This window comes from Cyprinodon tularosa, unplaced genomic scaffold (genome assembly GCF_016077235.1).
Source record: "Cyprinodon tularosa strain WSP-4 unplaced genomic scaffold, ASM1607723v1 ctg1118, whole genome shotgun sequence".
NCBI classification, from domain to species: Eukaryota; Metazoa; Chordata; class Actinopteri; order Cyprinodontiformes; family Cyprinodontidae; genus Cyprinodon; species Cyprinodon tularosa.
This window is the reverse complement of record NW_024037914.1, coordinates 109,982-132,514: the sequence shown is the minus strand read 5'-3', so window position 1 is coordinate 132,514 and position 22,533 is coordinate 109,982. Positions and strand designations below refer to the sequence as shown.

Sequence of the window (22,533 nt, the reverse complement as noted above, 5' to 3'; positions counted from 1 at the left end):
GGAGGGGCTACTATATTTGGGCAAAAATGGCCGCTCCCAGACTCAGTGATCATGATGGAAATTATTGGTTATTTTCGTAAAAATTATTGCGAAAATGATTTGTTTTAATTTTTCTTCACTGATTAACACTAAATTCATTAAATCACCGGAAGCATTTAGTTTTAGGTATAAATAATGATCCACTAATTCTTTGCTGACTGAACTTTTCCTTTAACAGATAATAGATCATTTGAATGAAGCTTTCAGGAACATTTGGGTCACAGGAAGGAAAAGCAGAAGAACCACAAAGTGGACCTCGTTGGTTTGGACCCTTCAGTCCTTTTATTCACAGTGAAAATCCGTCTGGGTTCTAATGAGAACAGGAACCAGATCGTGGTCCAAACCTTCAGTCCGATTGTTCTGGAAACAAGAACCAGGGTTTGAAACATCCGGTTCTATCAAACGGGTCATTAGTTCTTCTTGGTGAACTCTTTCTTCCCGCCGGCAAAGTTCCGGACTCTGTGGATCTGAGCCAGCTGGTTCTGCATGGTCTTCATAATGTCCACGTGGTCGGGGATGTGCACGTAACGCACGTTCCTGCCCGTGACGAACAGATCCTGCAGCCGGGTGCTCTGTCCTCGCCGGTCCCGGTACAGGACGTCCTCCAGACGGATGTTCATGAAGGCGTCCACGCTGACCACGCGTCCCCGGGCCGCGCACTCGTTCCTCAGGTCCACGGTGGTCTCCTGCCCCTGCAGACCCTGCAGCAGAATCACCATGCTGTTCTCTGCGATCGTCCGCTCCCGAAGGGAGGACGCCACGGCGCCCGATGGGGCGGAGCCACCCGCCTCCGTCTCCATGGACTCTGGACGCCAGGAACGTCTGAAGGACACAGGACAGGAAGCTGTTAGAGAAGGATCCAGAGGACCGACCGCTTCTAGGTTCAGGTTCTACATTTAGGTTCTATGTTCAGGTTCTACATTTAGGTTCTATGTTGAGGTTCTACATTTAGGTTCTATGTTCAGGTTCTACATTTAGGTTCTATGTTCAGGTTCTACATTTAGGTTCTATGTTCAGGTTCTACATTTAGGTTCTATGTTCAGGTTCTACATTCAGGTTCTAGGTTCAGCTTCTACATTTACGTTCTATGTTCAGCATCTGAGGGGTTTAGTGACGTCATCTCTCCACTTCATGCCTAATGTTTTTAAATTGTTGCATCACTGCCATTTTCTCTTTCAGTTTATCTCTTTTACTTTTAATCCTGCTGGCATCTGTTATTTTCCCTCCTTTTATTTATTTTTTCGCATCATTTCCTGAAGTTACTCCTCAGCTTCGCTAAAGATCCTGGAATCTTTCTCCCATCAAGGTTTTCATTTTAATTATCTTCTGATTTTCCTCCTTCCTTCCTCTATCGCTTTCATCAGTTTTATCAGGCTTAAATTCCACCTCTATATTCCTCCTTCTCCATTAAACTCGCCCGTTCGTTTGTTTTTGTCCTTTTGCTAATTTCTGCTCTTCCCTCACTTCCTGTCCCTTTTTATCCGTGACGTCATATATTCCGTCTCATTCGCCATGTTTCTACAGTCATCAGCAGTTTATGGGATCAGAGCAAACCTTACCGCCCTCCTTTCTTTGCTGCGTTTCTCCTCCGTCAAACTCAGCCCGCCACGCGCCGCCTTCTACCGCTCTTCTTCTTCTCCTCCTACCGGCACGGCACCGGTCAGACGCAGAACGTCATGACGTCATGTCCGCCTCCTTGTCTCACCCAGAAGGTGAATTACCGCCACCTGCTGGTAGAAAACTCCAGCGCAGCCTCGTTAAAATGATGTTTCTCCTTAAATGTGATGGAATGAGCGGAAGCAGCTTTAAAGTTCGGCTGTTCGCTTCTGCTCTGATCCAGGAATCATTCCCACCTGATCCTTTATTTTCTACATCCCAGAATTCCTCATCCTGCTGTCTGAGCGAACAGCAGCTGATTAATAGCAGTTCATGAAGCTTCAGCTGAACATGTCTCCATCTACTGGTGGAAAGCAGAACTACAGCTAGTAATACAATCTGGGATTTTTTTTTGCTATTGTTTTTCTTGTTTTTCCCCCCCATTTAAATTATTTTGAAATTGTTGATGTGTCTGAATAGCCAGTATAAACGACTCATAGTGGATTTAATTTTTTTAATTTCCATGTTTTAGATGTATTGCTGAGGAAATAAGGCTGCACAGATGGGATGGGTGCAATGAAGCCATCTGAGGTCAGAGGTCATCCATCATGGCCAGAAGGTCGTCTCCTTTACTGCTGCTGGACTTTTCCAGCTCCGCCTCTTCATCTGTAAACTGTCCAACGATCTGAGCCAGAACCGAAGCAGTGGGTCCGTCCTGGATCAGACAGAAGACAGAAGCTCAAACAGCAGCAGCTTCAGTGAAGAACAGCAGGAGTTCACCTGGACTTCATGATCATTGAGAGAAACAGAACAAACCTTTCATAGTTCAGATGATTTAGGAGCATTTACATTTAGATCTGGACCGATTTCCTCCCTAAACTCTGACCCCTGGGATTTTGTTTTTATTTGTGTAAATATTTTAATCTTTTTATCTATTTTTCATATTTATAATTTACTTTATTCATCAACGATAAATCCCTGGTTGAATCTGGTCTAAAGTGGTTTCATAACCAGTTGATCAGATATCAGAGTGTAGAGGACCTACCTGCACAGCCTGGATGGTGACGACTGGAACCATGGACTCCTGCTCTCTGCCTGAAGCTCTGTTGTTCCACAGGACAGAACAGCCATGAGACAGGAACGGATCTAGAGGATAGAGCTAAGGAGTTCAGAACTCACGCCTCCTCCTCCTGGTCCGCGGGGAACAGGTTGATCCGGAAGCAGGGCTCCTCTGAGGGAAGGTTCTCGGCCTTCATGCTGCCCATGAGCCGGGCCAGCAGGTTGAGCTCTTCTTTGGCCAGCGAGTTGGGGGTGCTCTCCGGCTGCAGCGAGACGGGAACACAGAGGTTAGGCAGGGACTGGACCTCATGATGGGGGGCCTGACATGCTGCTGGGTTTGGGATCCATGAATCAGAAGCGTTCACACACAGATAAGCAGAACCTTTTCTAGACACAGGAGATTAAAAACACTAAACAACCAACAGTTTAAACCAAAACATTTTGGATCCATTGAAACCGGACTCAGGCTTGGATCAGGAGCTGTTACCTGGACATCAGGTGTCTTTGATGTCTGCGTCTCCTCTGGATGCTGCGCCCTGTACCTTTAATCAGACAGCAAACAGAGAACTCAGCCCGGTGGCCCAGAGCACGCTGAAAGCTGCACTATGGTAGCAACTCTGGGTCCGTACAGGTTCCTGCCCAGTCTGAGGACTCTGTCTCCGTTCAGGTCAAACGACCCCGGTCCAACCGGACTGCTGTAGCTCCCTCCAGGCGGAAACTCCTTCTGACTCACCTCTCTGCCTCGGAGGTCAAACTTCCTGGAAACAAACAACAGATCATGGATTCCCTTCTTAAATCGGAGGAACGAAGGAAGGATCAATTGGAAACCAACTAAATCTTCCTCAGAAGGCCTCTAAGCCACAGACCTGTTCCTATTCCCTCCCAGGAGGACCTTCAGGGGACACTTTGTCTAGTTTGTCTTTCCAGTATATCTTTCCTTTTAAGTCGTAGGAAAGCGGCTGTTCCAATCGTCGCATTTCCGAATTCTCCCGAGTGGTGCCCGACTTTACAAGAGTGAATAAAGTGAATGTGATTGGTCGATTATCAAGGGGGTGGGATTATTGTGGCGGAAGGTTCGCTAACAAGTTTGGTTGTGGCCGGTTTGTTGGAAGCATCTTGCTAACCAGTTAGCATCTTAGTGCTAGCAGGTTCCCAATGGGAAATTCCATTGGGACCAAGTAGCACTAAATTGGTGCCTTAGAAACGACGCTGTCAAGGAACGCTATGGACAGCGGAAACATGCAAGAGGAGGAGAGTTTAGTGTCGGAGGTCGTGGATGAGTCTCCTCCGTCATCCATTTTTTATTTAGAGGAGGAAAGCGGGGACGAAGATGTTGTGGAAGAGGACGCCAGGGCGGCAGAAGCTTGGTTTGGTGTAGAAGGCTTCCAGCCGTACATGTTTGAGCCCTTGCCTCGCAACGCTGCCAGTTCTGTTAGCTCTACGCCTGCCGAAGACACAGACGTCCATCCCCGTGAACACTGGGACGCAACTCAATGGGAAAGGAAAGGATTCTGATTTCAACCGTTGCGTATATTAGCTGCGACATATGAATCAAGATGCTATGACCGAAAACATTTGATTGACAGATGACCGTTGATATATGATTGGCCTCTCCCTTCATATGCATCGAAACCACACCTTCAAAACACACGAACGCGTATGCGTTAACACGAACGCCTAAATTAACTTAAAATTCCGGCAGATTTCTGCATCCTACTTGGATGTAAAATAATCACCATCATGGTTTCATGTCCAGCTGCTGCCTTCCTTTGTGAAGCAGGAAACAGACTAAAACAAAGTGAATCCAGTAGAACTTTTTATTGGCTACCTGGAATGGGTGACAATAGTTAAAGAAACTTTTGGCTCTGAAGATGGTATCAGTGCCCTAGTTGTTGGTACTCGCCCAATGCCAGTATTGGGGCACCGCCCAATACTGGCATCGGTATCAGTGCAATGCTAGTTATTACCAAAAAATCCCGGATTGGCTTATGTTAGTCCTGCTCATACTTCCATTGTAACTAGTGTTGCACTGATACCGATACCAGTATCGGACGGGGCCCCAATACTGCCCTAAAATGGTGGTATCGGTATCGGCGAGTACCAACCAATAGGGCACCGATACCATTTTGAGAGCCAGAAGTTTATTGAACTATTGTCACCCATTCCAGGTAGGCAACAAAACATTCTACTGGATTCACTTTGTTTTAGTCTTTTTCCTGCTTCACAAAGGTAGGCAGCAGCTTGACATGAAGCCATGATGGTCATTATTTTACATTATTATGGTATCGGAATCGGCCGATACTGCACAGCCAGGTATCGGGTATCGGGGCCAAAAAATGGCATCGACGCAACACTAAATGTAACGGAAGCTTGCGAAATACTGTTCGCCTTTACCTGATAAGTCCTGGAACATCGACTCCAAACGGCACCGGACCCGAGGTGGTCAGGACAAAACGGCCGCTGGGATTCTGGATCTGATTCTTCAGGAAAAGGGAAACCTGAGAAGAAAAGGCAGATTAATTATTAGGCTAAGTATGATTTTTCTTATGTGGAGTTGATCAAAAGCAGGACTGGACCAGCAGAGGACTCACCCGTACGTGCATCTCTTGGACAAATATGAGCAGAGTTTGTCTGAGGAGCTGGAGTTCTCCTTCTGATAAGCCGGAGTAAACCTCCAGGAAGAGGAGATGAATGCGGCGTTTATGGCAAACCAGAGTTGGTTGGACTTTAGGAAGCATGAAAAGATCCACAGCTATACCTCAATGATTTTCCTGTGGGTCTCGTTCACCTGGTTCAGGACCACAGGAGTGTCTCTGACCATCTCTCTGATGGAGTCGATGTGATTGTAGGAGATGAGCAGAAGGTCTCTGGGCCGAGGACAAAGGAAGAGCTGATATTTGAAGGCCATGATCATCAGCTCATAAAGCTGCAGGATGAAGAGGAGAAATGGAAAAGCAGTTTAAGGACAGAAACCAATGAAAACAGAGAAAATCCTGCAGACAGGTTTTCCTTTCAAGCCTCAGAACTTCTAAAGCTCATCATAGCACTGAAACAGCTCTGGTGAAAGTCACTAATGATATTCTCATGGCCTCAGATAATGGACTTGTATCTGTGCTCGTCCTGTTGGATCTTAGTGCTACATTTGATCCAGTTGATCATAATATTCTTTTAGAAAGACTTGAATATTTTGTTGGAATTAAAGGAACAGCTCTAGACTGGTTTAAATCTGATCTATCTGATCGATTTCAGTTTGTTCACGTTAATGATAGATCTTCCTCATGCTCAAAGGTTACCTGTGGAGTACCACAGAGATCAGTGCTAGGACCAATTCTCTTTACTTTATACATGCTCCCAATTGGTAGAGTTATTAGACAGCATGGGATTAATTTCCACTGTTATGCTGATGATACCCAGCTATATCTGTCAATAATCCAGATGAAGCTAACCCATTACATAGATTACAGGCATGTCTGAAGACATAAAAACCTGGATGACTCTTAACTTTCTGCTTCTGAATGCAGACAAAACAGAAGTTATAGTCTTTGGACCAGAGTCTCTGAAAAAGAAGCTGATTAGTCAGTCACTTCATTTGGATGGGATTAAACTGATTTCAGATAATAAAGTTAAAAATCTTGGTGTTGTTTTTGATCAGGACCTGTCATTTAAATCCCAGATCAAAGAGGTTTCTAGAATTTCCTTCTTTCATCTGAGGAACATTGCTAAAATGAGCAATCTCCTGTCCAGGGGTGATGCTGAGAAACTAGTCCATGCATTTGTTACTTCAAGGCTGGACTATTGTAATTCTTTACTATCAGGAAGTCCACAAACTGTAGTTAAAAGCCTTCAGCTGATCCAAAATGCTGCAGCCAGAGTTCTGATGAAAATGAAAAAGAGAGATCATATCTCTCCTATCCTGGCTTCTCTTCATTGGCTTCCTGTTAAATCCAGAATAGAATTTAAAATCCTCCTTCTCACATATAAAGCCTTAAACTTCTCTCCAATGCATACTTCCCTGAACGCCGTAAACCACCTAGTCGGTCGTATTTCTGGGTGTCTCGTCTTTGGGGTGAAGCAGTTTTTGTCTCAGCGTGTTGCCCGGTTTGAAGTTCACAGGGATCCGATGCTGCTTTAAAATCCACCTGAGTTTTTCAGAGACTCCAGCAACATAATAATAAGCATATATACCCTTAAATTGGGTAAGTAAATAAGATGTACGAATGGATGAGGTATATTTACTGTTAAAATAAGATAATTAGATCAGTTTTCCTTGAAATAGGACAATAAATCTTTTTTTATCTTAAAAGTAAATTGTCTTGTTCCGTGGGAAAGTGTCCCACTTAACGCCTCAATTCAAGAATAAATTCCCTTATTTTAAGAAACAAAGTACTAATTTAGATTTGTAATTTTTTGCAGTGCTGCTGACCTTCGCTAATAAAACCCAAACGGGTTCATTCCTTCTGGTTCTGGGAGCTGAACTGTCCGATGATTGGTTGTCTCTCTTGTTGAAGGAGCTGCGCTCCCTAACTGAGCGCTGAGACGTGGAGAGAAAGCTGTGGGTGTCCACCACCTACCCTGTCCATGCTGGCCGGGTTCAGCCTCATGATGGATGCGTGCGCTAACCGGGTCAGCACCGTTTTCATCGTCCGGTGTGAATACAGCTGCTGAGGTTTCAGGAGTTCATCCATGAAGGACTTACTGAACATGGTCCCAACGATGTCGTTCAGAACTGAGATTCAGCAAGGGACAAAAAGACAAAGTCCTTCAAATGGACGGGATCCTCTAAATGGACCTTTATTCATCCTCTGAGCTGCTAAGGAATAACTTCTAAAGCCTCATCTGTCAAATAAAGCTAAAAAAAATGAATAAAAGTTTATTTATTTCATGAAAACAAAGCTGAACTACAGACAAACGTTCTGCAGTGACACAAATGTTCTGGTTCTACGACTAAATCGAATCTGTTTTAAAGCCCAGAATGATGAACTAACTTCACACCAGTCCATCAGGAGATCAGCAGCAGAAGCTGTTAAAAAGGACAGAAGCCTTTGTTCTGGTTCTGGTTCTGGTTCCACCCGAAGAACACGGCCAGAAAACTGCTGCTGAGAACATGGCAGCAGGTGGAAGAGTTTTCTAGATCATCAGGGAATTAAAACCAGAAGTTTAGCTGTAGAGAAGAAGCCTGAGGACATCAATGAAGGTCCAACTGGCTGGACAGGACACTGTGAGACGGGTACCACCAGTGCAGAGCTTGCTAAATTTTAGCAGCAGGTGGATGTGATGTTTCATTACTGAAGCATCTTGATCCAATCAAAGAGCAAGAGATAACAGTGGGTCTCCATCAGTAGGGATTAGGTCCAGAAGCTCAGAGAGGCTTCCAGAAGGAAGGAAGAAGAAGAACTGACTCTGGGAATAATCAGTCTGAGAACATGGAAGCCATAAAACTAAATATTTGTGTTACTGCAGAAACATTTGGTCAATAAAGAACTGAGTCACTCTAGGAGGAGGGAACTAACCAGTCCTACAGAACGATCCTCTCATACCTCTCCTTCTGTCTCCTTCTGACCAAACTCCTGCAGAGCAGAGATGGAACAGAGGGAGCCTGTTGTTAAACAAGCTGAGCTGAAAGGTAGACATGTAGGCGTTCATCAGCTGGAGCTCCAGCCACACCTGTCAGGCAGGCCTACCTTTCTCTGACCTGTCCTCAGACGTGTTGTTGGCCTGCAGGCGCTGGTCCAGGACGTAAAGCATTTCCCCTCCCAGATTAATAAAGACCAGAGGCAGAGTCCTGATGGACATCCTGCTCCGCCTGAGACGGTTTACCTCCCAAAGGCTAAAACGGGGGCAGAGGTCGGCGCTCCCTGTGGACGCTTCCTCCTGTCATCTGAGCAACAGCTTCTGCTCATTCTTGTTGCAAAGCTCCACCTGAGACGGCTTCATGTTAGCGTCTAAACTGATCCAGCTTCTCTCTAAGATGCAACAGGTGGTCAGGAAGAGGATCAGCAGAGGTCAGCCTCAGGCTTACTGGGAGGATAAAGAGAACATGGAGGCTGAAGCACAACCAGAGGGGAAGCTACAGGCTAGCTGTAAGACAGGAGTCAACTATGCTAAACACATGGCAAGGTTTGCTGTTATGATCAGAACAGTTTTACTTTAACATCCTGGGTGCTGTGGGTCACATTGTCACAGTTTAAATAAATAAAGCAAATGCTTCTTTTTCACATATAAAGCCTTAAATGGCCAAGCTCCATCTGATATCAGAGATCTGATTGTTCCTTATGTTCCTAACAGAGCACTTCGCTCTCAATCTGCAGGTTTACAAGTGGTTCCTAGAACTTCTAAAAGTAGAATGGGAGGCAGATCTTTTAGTTCTCAGGCTCCTCTCCTGTGGAACCAAGTACCAGTTTTAGTCCGTGAGGCAGACACCCTGTCTACTTTTAAGGCTAGGCTTAAAACTTTCCTTTTTGATAAAGCTTCTAGTTAGAGTGGCTCAGGTTATCCTGATCTATCTCTATAGTTCTGCTGCTATAGGCTTAGACTGCTGGAGGACATAGGGACCCCTTTTTCATCATTCTGCTTCATTCTATCTCTATTCTCCCACTCTGCAGAATCTGTTAGTTCAATCTCTAACGTTCTGCTCTCTCTGCTTTTTCTCATAGTAGCTTCATCTGGTCTGTTCCTGTTTGGCTGTGACTCCATCCTGGAGAGAAATATCAGCTGTGCTGCTGCCATCAACACCTTTGTTTCTAGATGTTGGAGCTTGGCCTGTTTTCCAGTGTAGTCCTGTTTCTCTGACTGTGACTAACTGGATGTGCTCTCTTCATCCTCTGACATGGGAGCTGGCTCGGAGCTCGTCTGCCTGGCTGTGTGTTCCACTGTTCTGCCTCCAGCCGTCGTCTTCACTTATGGATGACGAGCTGTCAGTCAAAGGCTTCCTGACGCTACTTCCTGTGTGATGGTGTCTGCAAGGCCTAATCAGGAGGAGGCTAACAGAAGAGGTTTGTCTCCGCCCAACCTGTCAAAACACATTTTCCTTCATGCAAGGAGATAATCATCCAAGGTCAGAGATGCTTTCGAGAGCACTGCCGTCCTCAGGCGTGGAGTAGTGAGAGGCAGCCCGGGCCGCAGGCGGCTACGCTCTACCCATTCTATTCATTCTAGCTAATCTGAATCGTTCATTTGGAGAGCGAGATCATCTGTGGTAGCGGCACTAGACATCTTCCAGACATGTGAGTAAAACTAGCAGCAGTTCAGTGGACAGGATGAAGGAATGGTAGCCGGCGCACTGATGACGTCATACACACAGCAATTGCAGAAAGAAACTCGTGAAGTTGGACCAGCTAGAAGAGCGAGGTGCGTGAAAACGCTAAGACCCTTTTTTCACCTGGATCTCCGCTCTTTTTGGCCCTCATGTCCCTCCGTTGTCGGACATACTTGCCCCCACTTCCTCACCGCCTCGGCCGTATCTAGACCCACAGCGTGTAGCGCAGACCACGCTTCAATATTGAGCATAAATAAAAAATGTCTGCATCAAGCTCACTGCGACCGCCTGCTGCGGGGAGGATAACCAGCTCTTAATGCAACAGCAACTATTCATTTTTAGCCCCGCCCCCTAATGGCTGCCATCATTAGAAACTAGAGGCTTAGACCTTTCCAAGGAGGGGTCAGAGGTCATAACCGACATGCGTTACATAAGCTTGCTCTGTTATTCCTATTTTCTATTCAGTTTGGTGATATTGGTACATTTCAATGAACCAACGGCTAAATGTTAGGAGCAAAGGCTTTGCTTCACACAGAAAGTCTCCAATAACGGAAATCAGCATATTTGTCTGACCAGATTCCCTTTTATGAGAAGAAAAAATGATTTTTGCACTTTTGGCACTGTGCTAAAATCCCATTTCCCTCTAGCACTCTGTCATGATGGGTTCACTGGTGTGACCCAATTATGCAGAACACCACTGAGACGGAAACTGGAGTAAAAGGTTTAACAGAGTTTATTGACACTAGCACAGAGATTATGACTGGTTCTGGTTCAGGCCTGGGAAACTGGTTCACCGGAGTCTGCGTGAGAAACAGTTCAGTTAGCGTTGCGCATAGGAGTTTGATTCTTGACAGTTTCTGATTTGTACCTTGAGGGTTCTTGATTAAAGCCTTGAGAGGGAGGCTGTTGGATCTGGAGAGGATTTGATCAGCAGAGTCCGTAAGCTGCTTCAGCGTCTTACTTCTTAAGAATGAGTAGACCTTGGCTTTGAGTTTCCAGCTCTTGGTCCAGAGCTGCATGGAAGTTCAGAGAGAGGCTTCAGGTTTGGCTCAGAGGGCAGGCTCGGCAGGTTAAGCTCTTCCATAGCTTCACAGGAGAAAAACTGATTTCCTGGAAGACAGAGACAAAGGTTAGAATCCAGTCTGGATTCAAAAGTCAACAAAGGTTCACAGAGATACTAGGCTTAGGTGCTAACCAACTAGATCAACACTGCGGCGTTGAGGCAAGGTCTGAAGACAGCTTAAGTACTGTGGATCCTCTGATGATGGAATGGGCTGCAGCTGTGCAGGAGGCTCAACTCAGGAGGATCCACGGCGGACTCTGCTGGAGAAAGGTGGTACTTCTCCAGCTCCCAACACACTCTGCCCACTAAAACTTTCATGGAACAAACATTCTTCAACTTATTCAGTCCAGATCTGCTTGAGTTCTGGTCAAGATGTGGATCTATGAAGTCTGATGGATCATCCAGAGTTTCTAATGGGCTTTCATGGTGTTTTGCAGAGTTTAATTTGGCAAAAAATTGGCAAGGCTACAAATTAGACATGGTGAAATTTAAAATAGTGGTTCCACCTGAAAAATATTCCTCTATGCATTTCTGTCATTAAAATACAAACAAATGTAGCTGGACTTTCTTTAATTCACATATGTAATTTCAGGTGGAATTTGCTCCTAGGACCCTCTGGGCTAAATCACCTGAGCTGAGACTCAGTCTGCTGGTTCCTGGTTGGACTCCAGCCTTCTGAGCTCCATTTAGTTCTATTGCACCGATTCCAGTATTTGACTGGGGCTCCAATCCGGCACTACAATGGTGGTATCGGTATCAGCGAGTACCAACAACTAGGGCACGGATACCATCTTCAGAGCCAAAAGTTTCTTCCACTATTGTCGCCCATTCCAGGTAGGCAATAAAAGTTCTACTGGATTCACTTTGTTTTAGTCTTTTTCCTGCTTCACAAAGGAAGGCAGCAGCTTGACATGAAGCCATGATGGTGATTATTCTACATCCAGGCAGGATGCAGTTCTTCAGATACACACAGAACAATTTCAAACGGATGGTATCGGCCGATACTGCACAGCCAGGTATCAGGGCCAAAAATTGGCATTGCCGCAACGCTAGTTTTTAGTTGCTTCTGAAGTAAAATAATGTGCAATAAACACCTAATACTGTAGTTACCTAACCTAACAGAGTGTGACTGTAGTAGAGAAGGAGTCCCAGAAGAACGGCGAGTGGCTCCTCACGCCGCTGCTGATTCACATTTTCCTATGCAAACTCTGACAATTTGACCTGTTGGAGCGTTTAGGACGTCTGTCTGTCCGCCCTCATAGTGTAGAAGAATAGATTAGAGCAGAAACATGCAAATGGGAGTTTATCTTCCAGGGCAGCTCAGTGTAGAGCAGACAATCACCTTTGTGAGACAGTCAGGCTCATTAGTGACGGCTGGGAACAAAATGTGAAGACATCTGGAAGAAAAACTGGGATGTCTTGACGTTAACAACAGAAACTAACATGGAGATTCATCGCTACCTCTGGATTCTCTCCATGTAAGTGAAGTCTACAAATAATCTCTTCCTGATTCTGTCTGAATTTAAAACATTTCAAACATTCCCTCCAACAGGTTGACCTCTTGTGAGAGCGCGGTGAGCGGCTTCAACGACAGGTCGGGTCTGAGCGACACTCAGACGGACTGGATGAAACAGATCCCCGATGAAACTCGCATCTCGGCTATCGCCATTCCTGGAACTCATGAGAGCTTGAGACTCAGTGGAGGACCGTTAGCTGCAGCTCAAGTCTGGAGTTTGGAAGAGCAGCTGAATGTGGGGGTTCGCTATTTAGACATCCATGTTGGCCTTTGGCTTCCGACCAGCAGTGATGTCACCATCCGAGATTCTGCATGGATGTCTTTTAATAGCATGAGTTTACGCACAGTCTTCCAGAAGGTTTTAGGATTCCTAGATGCACACAGCGGGGAGACGGTGCTGATGAAAGTGACGCTGCACAAATTTAACAAGAACAGAGGGAAGGAATTGGTGAAAAAGCTGATTGAGAAGTTTGAAAGAAGAATCTGGACAAAGGTAGCGGTGCCGCTCCTGAAGGAGGTGCGGGGGAAGATCGTCTTCCTGCAGAATGTAGAGTTTCCGCAGGGAACAAAAAACCATAAATCCTATTTCTTTGAGTCCAACAAGCTGAGAGATGTTGACCGAAAAATAAAGGAGGTCCATCAGGATCTCTGCGGTCATTACATCCTCGTGACGCAGACCGTCGCTACGACATTGGAGAAGCCGAAAGAGCTGGCCCGATTGGTCAACCCGCAGCTCAGTCAGTTTGTGAGGGAACATATGCAGACCTCCACGGCGGGCTGTGTGGGCGTCCTCACTATGGACTTCCCCAGCGCCCATCTGATCAGTGACATCATCAAGCTGAGGGTCTGCCCCTGTGGTTCGGCTGCTGGCCACGCCGGAGGGGCCCAACCTGGACCAGAACCGCCGCGCTCAGGTGAGTCAGCACACACATTAGAGGAAACAGAAGCAGAACCGCGGGTCTGAACGGGAGCAGAGACCCGTTACGTCAATACGACCTTAGAACCAAAACCTGAAGCATTTATATCAGAAACCTGGTTCTAGATTAAGGATTTAGATTAGAACCTCTAGAACAACAACAGCTGTTAGAAGAAAATAGAAAATAATGAATTTACTCTTCTACCCCTTATAGAACCCGGACCACAATCGGAACCAGGAGAACCAACAGAACCAGCAGAACCAACAGAACCTGCGGAACCAACAGAACCAGGAGAACCAACAGAACCCGCAGAACCAGCAGAACCGACAGAACCAACAGAACCCGCAGAACCCGCGGAACCAACAGAACCAGGAGAACCAACAGAACCCACAGAACCAACAAAACCAGCGGAACCAACAGAACCAGCGGAACCAGGAGAACCCGGAGAACCAACAGAACCAGCGGAACCAGGAGAACCCGCGGAACCAACAGAACCCGCGGAACCAACAGAACCCGCGGAACAAATAGAACCAGCGGAACCAACAGAACCTGGAGAACCAACAGAACCTGCAGAACCAGCAGAACCAACAGAACCAGGAGAACCAACAGAACCTGCGGAACCAACAGAACCCAAGGAACCAACAGAACCTGCAGAACCAACAGAACCTGCAGAACCAACAGAACCAGGAGAACCAACAGAACCTGCGGAGCCAACAGAACCCGCTGAACCAACAGAACCAGCGGAACCAGGAGAACCCGGAGAACCAACAGAACCTGCGGAACCAACAGAACCCGCGGAACCAACAGAACCTGCGGAACCAACAGAACCCAAGGAACCAACAGAACCTGCTGAACCAACAGAACCTGCAGAACCAACAGAACCAGGAGAACCAACAGAACCTGCGGAACCAACAGAACCCAAGGAACCAACAGAACCTGCTGAACCAACAGAACCAGGAGAACCAACAGAACCTGCGGAGCCAACAGAACCCGCTGAACCAACAGAACCAGCGGAACCAGGAGAACCCGGAGAACCAACAGAACCTGCGGAACCAACAGAACCCGCGGAACCAACAGAACCCGCGGAACCAATAGAACCAGCGGAACCAACAGAACCAGCAGAACCAACAGAACCAGGAGAACCAACAGAACCTGCGGAACCAACAGAACCTGCTGAACCAGGAGAACCCGGAGAACCAACAGAACCAGCAGAACCAGGAGAACCCGGAGAACCAACAGAACCCGCGGAACCAACAGAACCCGCGGAACCAATAGAACCAGCGGAACCAACAGAACCTGGAGAACCAACAGAACCTGCAGAACCAACAGAACCTGCTGAACCAACAGAACCCGCTGAACCAACAGAACCAGCGGAACCAATAGAACCAGCGGAACCAACAGAACCTGGAGAACCAACAGAACCAGCGGAACCAGGAGAACCCGGAGAACCAACAGAACCTGCGGAACCAACAGAACCCGCGGAACCAACAGAACCCGCGGAACCAATAGAACCTGCTGAACCAACAGAACCTGCAGAACCAACAGAACCTGCGGAACCAACAGAACCTACGGAACCAGGAGAACCCGGAGAACCAACAGAACCTGCGGAACCAACAGAACCCGCGGAACCAACAGAACCCGCGGAACCAATAGAACCAGCGGAACCAACAGAACCTGGAGAACCAACAGAACCTGCGGAACCAACAGAACCAGCGGAACCAGGAGAACCCGGAGAACCAACAGAACCCGCGGAACCAACAGAACCCGCGGAACCAACAGAACCCGCGGAACCAATAGAACCAGCGGAACCAACAGAACCAGGAGAACCAACAGAACCTGCGGAACCAACAGAACCCGCGGAACCAACAGAACCTGCTGAACCAACAGAACCTGCAGAACCAACAGAACCAGGAGAACCAACAGAACCCGCTGAACCAACAGAACCAGCGGAACCAGGAGAACCCGGAGAACCAACAGAACCTGCGGAACCAACAGAACCCGCGGAACCAATAGAACCAGCGGAACCAACAGAACCTGGAGAACCAACAGAACCTGCAGAACCAGCAGAACCAACAGAACCAGGAGAACCAACAGAACCTGCGGAACCAACAGAACCTGCTGAACCAGGAGAACCCGGAGAACCAACAGAAACAGCGGAACCAGGAGAACCCGGAGAACCAACAGAACCCGCGGAACCAACAGAACCCGCGGAAACAATAGAAACAGCGGAACCAACAGAACCTGCGGAACCAACAGAACCCGCGGAACCAACAGAACCCGCGGAACCAATAGAACCAGCGGAACCAACAGAACCAGGAGAACCAACAGAACCTGCGGAACCAACAGAACCCGCGGAACCAACAGAACCTGCTGAACCAACAGAACCTGCAGAACCAACAGAACCAGGAGAACCAACAGAACCTGTGGAGCCAACAGAACCCGCGGAACCAACAGAACCAGGAGAACCAAAAGAACCCGCTGAACCAACAGAACCAGCGGAACCAGGAGAACCCGGAGAACCAATAGAACCAGCGGAACCAACAGAACCTGGAGAACCAACAGAACCAGCAGAACCAACAGAACCAGGAGAACCAACAGAACCTGCGGAACCAACAGAACCTGCTGAACCAACAGAACCTGCAGAACCAACAGAACCAGGAGAACCAACAGAACCTGCTGAACCAACAGAACCTGCAGAACCAACAGAACCAGGAGAACCAACAGAACCTGCTGAACCAACAGAACCTGCAGAACCAACAGAACCAGGAGAACCAACAGAACCTGCGGAACCAACAGAACCTGCTGAACCAGGAGAACCCGGAGAACCAACAGAACCAGCAGAACCAGGAGAACCCGGAGAACCAACAGAACCCGCGGAACCAACAGAACCCACGGAACCAATAGAACCAGCGGAACCAACAGAACCTGGAGAACCAACAGAACCTGCAGAACCAACAGAACCTGCTGAACCAACAGAACCCGCTGAACCAACAGAACCAGCGGAACCAATAGAACCAGCGGAACCAACAGAACCTGGAGAACCAACAGAACCTGCGGAACCAACAGAACCAGCGGAACCAGGAGAACCCGGAGAACCAACAGAACCTGCGGAACCAACAGAACCCGCGGAACCAACAGAACCCGCGGAACCAACAGAACCCGCGGAACCAATAGAACCAGCGGAACCAACAGAACCAGGAGAACCAACAGAACCTGCGGAACCAACAGAACCCGCGGAACCAACAGAACCTGCTGAACCAACAGAACCTGCAGAACCAACAGAACCAGGAGAACCAACAGAACCCGCTGAACCAACAGAACCAGCGGAACCAGGAGAACCCGGAGAACCAACAGAACCTGCGGAACCAACAGAACCCGCGGAACCAATAGAACCAGCGGAACCAACAGAACCTGGAGAACCAACAGAACCTGCAGAACCAGCAGAACCAACAGAACCAGGAGAACCAACAGAACCTGCGGAACCAACAGAACCTGCTGAACCAGGAGAACCCGGAGAACCAACAGAAACAGCGGAACCAGGAGAACCCGGAGAACCAACAGAACCCGCGGAACCAACAGAACCCGCGGAAACAATAGAAACAGCGGAACCAACAGAACCTGCGGAACCAACAGAACCTGCAGAACCAACAGAACCAGGAGAACCAACAGAACCTGCTGAACCAACAGAACCTGCAGAACCAACAGAACCAGGAGAACCAACAGAACCTGCAGAACCAACAGAACCTGCTGAACCAACAGAACCAGCGGAACCAACAGAACCAGGAGAACCAACAGAACCTGCGGAACCAACAGAACCCGCGGAACCAACAGAACCTGCTGAACCAACAGAACCTGCAGAACCAACAGAACCAGGAGAACCAACAGAACCTGTGGAGCCAACAGAACCCGCAGAACCAACAGAACCAGGAGAACCAAAAGAACCCGCTGAACCAACAGAACCAGGAGAACCAACAGAACCTGCTGAACCAACAGAACCTGCAGAACCAACAGAACCAGGAGAACCAACAGAACCTGCGGAACCAACAGAACCTGCTGAACCAACAGAACCTGCAGAACCAGCAGAACCAGGAGAACCAACCGAACCAGGAGAACCAACAGAACCCGCGGAACCAACAGAACCAGCAGAACCGGCAGAACCAACGGAACCCGCTGAACCAACAGAACCCGCGGAACCAACAGAACCAGGAGAACCAACAGAACCCGCAGAACCAACAGAACCCGCAGAACCAACAGAACCAGGAGAACCAACAGAACCTGCAGAACCAACAGAACCCGCGGAACCAACAGAACCAGGAGAACCAACAGAACCAGGAGAACCAACAGAACCTGCAGAACCAACAGAACCAACAGAACCCGCAGAACCCGCGGAACCAACAGAACCAGGACAACCAACAGAACCCGCTGAACCAACAGAACCCACAGAACCAGGAGAACCCACGGAACCAGCAGAACCAGCGGAACCAACAGAACCCACAGAACCAACAGAACCAGGAGAACCAACAGAACCCACGGAACCAGCAGAACCAGCAGAACCTGCGGAACCAACAGAACCCGCAGAACCAACAGAACCTGCTGAACCAACAGAACCTGCGGAACCAACAGAACCTGCAGAACCAACAGAACCAGGAGAACCAACAGAACCTGCAGAACCAACAGAACCCGCGGAACCAACAGAACCAGGAGAACCAACAGAACCAGGAGAACCAACAGAACCTGCGGAACCAACAGAACCCGCGGAACCAACAGAACCCGCTGAACCAACAGAACCCACAGAACCAGGAGAACCCACGGAACCAGCGGAACCAACAGAACCCACAGAAACAACAGAACCAGGAGAACCAACAGAACCCACGGAACCAACAGAACCAGGAGAACCAACAGAACCCACAGAACCAGGAGAACCAACAGAACCAGCAGAACCCGCGGAACCATCAGAACCAGCAGAACCAGCTGAACCAACAGAACCAGGAGAACCAACAGAACCCACGGAACCAACAGAACCAGCAGAACCAGCTGAACCAACAGACCCAGCAGAACCAACAGAACCCGCTGAACCAACAGAACCAGCAGAACCAGCAGAACCCGCAGAACCATCAGAACCAGCAGAACCAGCTGAACCAACAGAACCAGGAGAACCAGCAGAACCCGCGGAACCATCAGAACCAGCAGAACCTGCTGAACCAACAGACCCAGCAGAACCAACAGAACCCGCTGAACCAACAGAACCAGCAGAACCAGGAGAACCAACAAAACCAGCTGAACCAACAGAACCCGCGGAACCAACAGAACCAGCAGAACCAACAGTCCCAGCAGAACCAACAGAACCCGCTGAACCAACAGAACCAGGAGAACCAACAAAACCTGCTGAACCAACAGAACCAGCAGAACCAACAGATCCTGCGGAACCAACAGAACCCGCTGAACCAACAGAACCAGCAGAACCAACAGTCCCAGCAGAACCAACAGAACCCGTGGCACCAACAGAACCAGCAGAACCAACAGTCCCAGCAGAACCAACAGAACCAGCTGAACCAACAGAACCAGGAGAACCAACAAAACCTGCTGAACCAATAGAACCAGCAGAACCAACAGAACCTGCGGAACCAACAGAACCAGCAGAACCAACAGAACCCGTGGAACCAACAGAACCAGCAGAACCAACAGTCCCAGCAGAACCAACAGAACCAGCTGAACCAACAGAACCAGGAGAACCAACAAAACCTGCTGGACCAACAGAACCAGCAGAACCAACAGAACCTGCGGAACCAACAGAACCAGCAGAACCAACAGAACCCGTGGAACCAACAGAACCAGCAGAACCAACAGTCCCAGCAGAACCAACAGAACCAGCTGAACCAACAGAACCAGGAGAACCAACAGAACCTGCTGAACCAACAGAACCTGCGGAACCAACAGAACCTGCGGAACCAACAGAACCAGCAGAACCAACAGAACCAGCTGAACCAACAAAACCAGGAGAACCAACAAAACCTGCTGAACCAACAGAACCAGCAGAACCAACAGAACCTGCGGAACCAACAGAACCAGCAGAACCAACAGTCCCAGCAGAACCAACAGAACCAGCGGAACCAACAGAACCCATGGAACCAACAGAACCAGCAGAACCAACAGTCCCAGCAGAACCAACAGAACCAGGAGAACCAAAAGAACCAGCAGAACCAACAGAACCAGGAGAACCAACAGAACCAGCAGAACCAACAGAACCAGGAGAACCAACAAAACCTGCTGGACCAACAGAACCAGCAGAACCAACAGAACCTGCGGAACCAACAGAACCAGCAGAACCAACAGAACCCGTGGAACCAACAGAACCAGCAGAACCAACAGTCCCAGCAGAACCAACAGAACCAGCTGAACCAACAGAACCAGGAGAACCAACAGAACCTGCTGAACCAACAGAACCTGCGGAACCAACAGAACCTGCGGAACCAACAGAACCAGCAGAACCAACAGAACCAGCTGAACCAACAAAACCAGGAGAACCAACAAAACCTGCTGAACCAACAGAACCAGGAGAACCAACAGAACCAGCAGAACCAACAGAACCTGCGGAACCAACAGTCCCAGCAGAACCAACAGAACCAGCGGAACCAACAGAACCCATGGAACCAACAGAACCAGCAGAACCAACAGTCCCAGCAGAACCAACAGAACCAGGAGAACCAAAAGAACCAGCAGAACCAACAGAACCAGGAGAACCAACAGAACCAGCAAAACCAACAGAACCTGAAGGAGAAGCTGCAGAGGAACCAGAACCACAACCTAAAACAGACTGGATGAAACAGATCCCCGATGAAACTCGCATCTCGGCTATCGCCATTCCTGGAACTCATGAGAGCTTGAGACTCAGTGGAGGACCGTTAGCTGCAGCTCAAGTCTGGAGTTTGGAAGAGCAGCTGAATGTGGGGGTTCGCTATTTAGACATCCATGTTGGCCTTTGGCTTCCGACCAGCAGTGATGTCACCATCCGAGATTCTGTATGGATATCTTTAAAGAGCATGAGTTTACGCACAGTCTTCCAGAAGGTTTTAGGATTCCTAGATGCACACAGCGGGGAGACGGTGCTGATGAAAGTGACGCTGCGCGGACTTTACAAAGACAGAGGGAAGGAATTGGTGAAAAAGCTGATTGAGAAGTTTGAAAGAAGAATCTGGACAAAGGTAGCGGTGCCGCTCCTGAAGGAGGTGCGGGGGAAGATCGTCTTCCTGCAGAATGTAGAGTTTCCGCAGGGAACAAAAAACCATCAATCTCATTTCTTTGAGTCCAACAAGCTGAGAGATGTTGACCGAAAAATAAAGGAGGTCCATCAGGATCTCTGCGGTCATTACATCCTCGTGACGCAGACCGTCGCTACGACATTGGAGAAGCCGAAAGAGCTGGCCCGATTGGTCAACCCGCAGCTCAGTCAGTTTGTGAGGGAACATATGCAGACCTCCACGGCGGGCTGTGTGGGCGTCCTCACTATGGACTTCCCCAGCGCCCATCTGATCAGTGACATCATCAAGCTGAGGGTCTGCCCCTGTGGTTCGGCTGCTGGCCACGCCGGAGGGGCCCAACCTGGACCAGAACCGCCGCGCTCAGGGTGAGTCAGCACACACATTAGAGGAAACAGAAGCAGAACCGCGGGTCTGAACGGGAGCAGAGACCCGTTACGTCAATACGACCTTAGAACCAAAACCTGAAGCATTTATATCAGAAACCTGGTTCTAGATTAAGGATTTAGATTAGAACCTCTAGAACAACAACAGCTGTTAGAAGAAAATAGAAAATAATGAATTTGCTCTTCTACCCCTTATAGAACCCGGACCCCAATCAGAACCAGGAGAACATATAGGAGAAAAGAAACCAGGGGCGGCAGAACTAGAACCACATGCACCGGTTCTTCCTGGAGTGCCTTTCAAAATAAAACACAAACAGGAACCCACATGGAGAGCGCGTAACTGCCACCGGGGGCGCTAAAGCATCTGATCAGGAACCAACCTGCAGAATGAAAATAAATGATGATAAAAGTTGAAACTTTTCCTGGTTTTAATTCTCAAAAAACTTGAATCTATGAATTTACCAGATTTCCAAGATGTCAGCCTGAAAGCAGAGAGTGGAGCAGCTGAGAGGAAAACAGGAAGGGAGCTGAAGGCAGCAGGTAAACAAATGAAACAACAGCAGAAAAACAGGAAAGATACAAAATAAAATGCAAAAACTAAACAACAACAAAGATGATTCTACAGGAACAGGTTAGGAGCTCTGTTTGCCTGAGGTCAGGAGAAAAATAAAGCATTTTAAAAACTTCTGAGTTTATTCAGATTTCTTCTTTTAAAGGCAGGCAGATCAGAGTCTGGCTTCTGTCACAGCGGAGCCTCTTTGGCCTGGAAATAAACAGCCTGCCATGCTTTCAGAGGTGGAAGGGAACAAACATAAATGTTTAAATCGGGTCCTGGAGGACACAGGAAGCTGGCTCTGCAGTATTATGCTCAGTATGTTCGGTACCAGTCAGCAAACCAGCAGTTTGGACCCTGGACTGGTCCAAGCCGTGGGTCAGAGAGCTGCAGTGCTCCAGTCTGCAGGTAACAGCTTCACCCAGAGAGAGACTGGACCGCCGCGTCTTCCAGTACAGTTAGAGAGAAACGTCCAGATAAACATCCAGGTGTCTAGTGTTAACCCTGCAGCAGGAGGATAGAGAACCCAGAACAACCTCTGTTCTGCTTTGGTTTGACAACGTCTAATTTCACTTTTCTTTTTGCCCAACTTACTTTATTAAGTTAATCGATTTTAGCTCTGAGTTATTAATTTCCTGTAAGAGTTTAGAGTTTTCTTTCTTTAAAAGAGACATAGAAATTAAAATTCATTATTATTACTTAGTGTGGTGTAAATGTAAAATATAATACAGTGTAAGTGTGTATAATGTGAAGGTTTAAACGCCGCCTTGAAGCTTAGGCTCATGTTAACCCGTCTCTCTCTGGGGCTGACAGGACTTCTTGGAACCTTGTCTTTGTTCTACTGCTTAAGAACTGCAAATCTGTCCCATTATCCACTGGTAATTTAAACGTGT

The 22,533-nt window shown here is 48.0% G+C and overlaps 3 protein-coding genes across 5 annotated transcripts; 1 reads left to right on the top strand and 2 right to left on the bottom strand.

Annotated features, from left to right (window-relative positions):
* Window positions 1-298: 298 nt before the first annotated feature.
* On the bottom strand, window positions 299-1,691 carry lsm10 (LSM10, U7 small nuclear RNA associated). Its single transcript, XM_038299446.1, has 2 exons — window positions 1,599-1,691; window positions 299-861 (listed from the first exon to the last, which is right to left on the bottom strand). The coding sequence occupies exon 2, from the start codon at window positions 837-839 to the stop codon at window positions 450-452; it is 390 nt and encodes a 129-aa protein (XP_038155374.1). The 5' UTR covers window positions 840-861; window positions 1,599-1,691; the 3' UTR covers window positions 299-449.
* Window positions 1,692-2,135: 444 nt separating this feature from the next.
* On the bottom strand, window positions 2,136-8,724 carry LOC119792667 (protein OSCP1-like). 3 transcript variants are annotated; one of them, XM_038299407.1, is made up of 11 exons: window positions 8,376-8,721; window positions 8,205-8,261; window positions 7,266-7,420; window positions 5,453-5,620; window positions 5,286-5,366; window positions 5,089-5,192; window positions 3,324-3,452; window positions 3,182-3,236; window positions 2,815-2,957; window positions 2,681-2,738; window positions 2,136-2,350 (listed from the first exon to the last, which is right to left on the bottom strand). In XM_038299407.1, exons 1-11 carry the CDS (start codon window positions 8,485-8,487, stop codon window positions 2,228-2,230), a joined length of 1,185 nt encoding a protein of 394 aa, XP_038155335.1. In that variant the 5' UTR covers window positions 8,488-8,721; the 3' UTR covers window positions 2,136-2,227. The 3 variants fall into 3 exon arrangements, with proteins under 3 accessions (XP_038155335.1, XP_038155342.1, XP_038155351.1); XM_038299414.1 differs by having other exon boundaries at window positions 8,232-8,261; window positions 8,376-8,716; XM_038299423.1 differs by having other exon boundaries at window positions 2,314-2,431; window positions 8,376-8,724.
* Window positions 8,725-12,128: 3,404 nt separating this feature from the next.
* LOC119792686 (1-phosphatidylinositol phosphodiesterase-like) lies at window positions 12,129-21,522 on the top strand. Its single transcript, XM_038299434.1, has 3 exons — window positions 12,129-12,490; window positions 12,565-13,442; window positions 21,286-21,522. The coding sequence occupies exons 1-3, from the start codon at window positions 12,456-12,458 to the stop codon at window positions 21,444-21,446; spliced, it is 1,074 nt and encodes a 357-aa protein (XP_038155362.1). The 5' UTR covers window positions 12,129-12,455; the 3' UTR covers window positions 21,447-21,522.
* Window positions 21,523-22,533: the final 1,011 nt, after the last annotated feature.

Coding starts and splice junctions, on each gene's coding strand:
- lsm10 (XM_038299446.1), bottom strand. CDS start 839: ATGGAGACGGAGGCGGGTGGCTCCGCCCCATCGGGCGCCGTGGCGTCC.
- LOC119792667 (XM_038299407.1), bottom strand. CDS start 8,487: ATGTCCATCAGGACTCTGCCTCTGGTCTTTATTAATCTGGGAGGGGAA. Junction 5,367..5,452: donor CCCACAGGAAAATCATTGAG/GTATAGCTGTGG, acceptor CTCTTCCTGGAG/GTTTACTCCGGCTTATCAGA. Junction 3,453..5,088: donor GATGTTCCAGGACTTATCAG/GTAAAGGCGAAC, acceptor GTTTGTTTCCAG/GAAGTTTGACCTCCGAGGCA.
- LOC119792686 (XM_038299434.1), top strand. CDS start 12,456: ATGGAGATTCATCGCTACCTCTGGATTCTCTCCAT. Junction 12,491..12,564: donor TACCTCTGGATTCTCTCCAT/GTAAGTGAAGTC, acceptor TCCCTCCAACAG/GTTGACCTCTTGTGAGAGCG. Junction 13,443..21,285: donor ACCAGAACCGCCGCGCTCAG/GTGAGTCAGCAC, acceptor TACCCCTTATAG/AACCCGGACCCCAATCAGAA.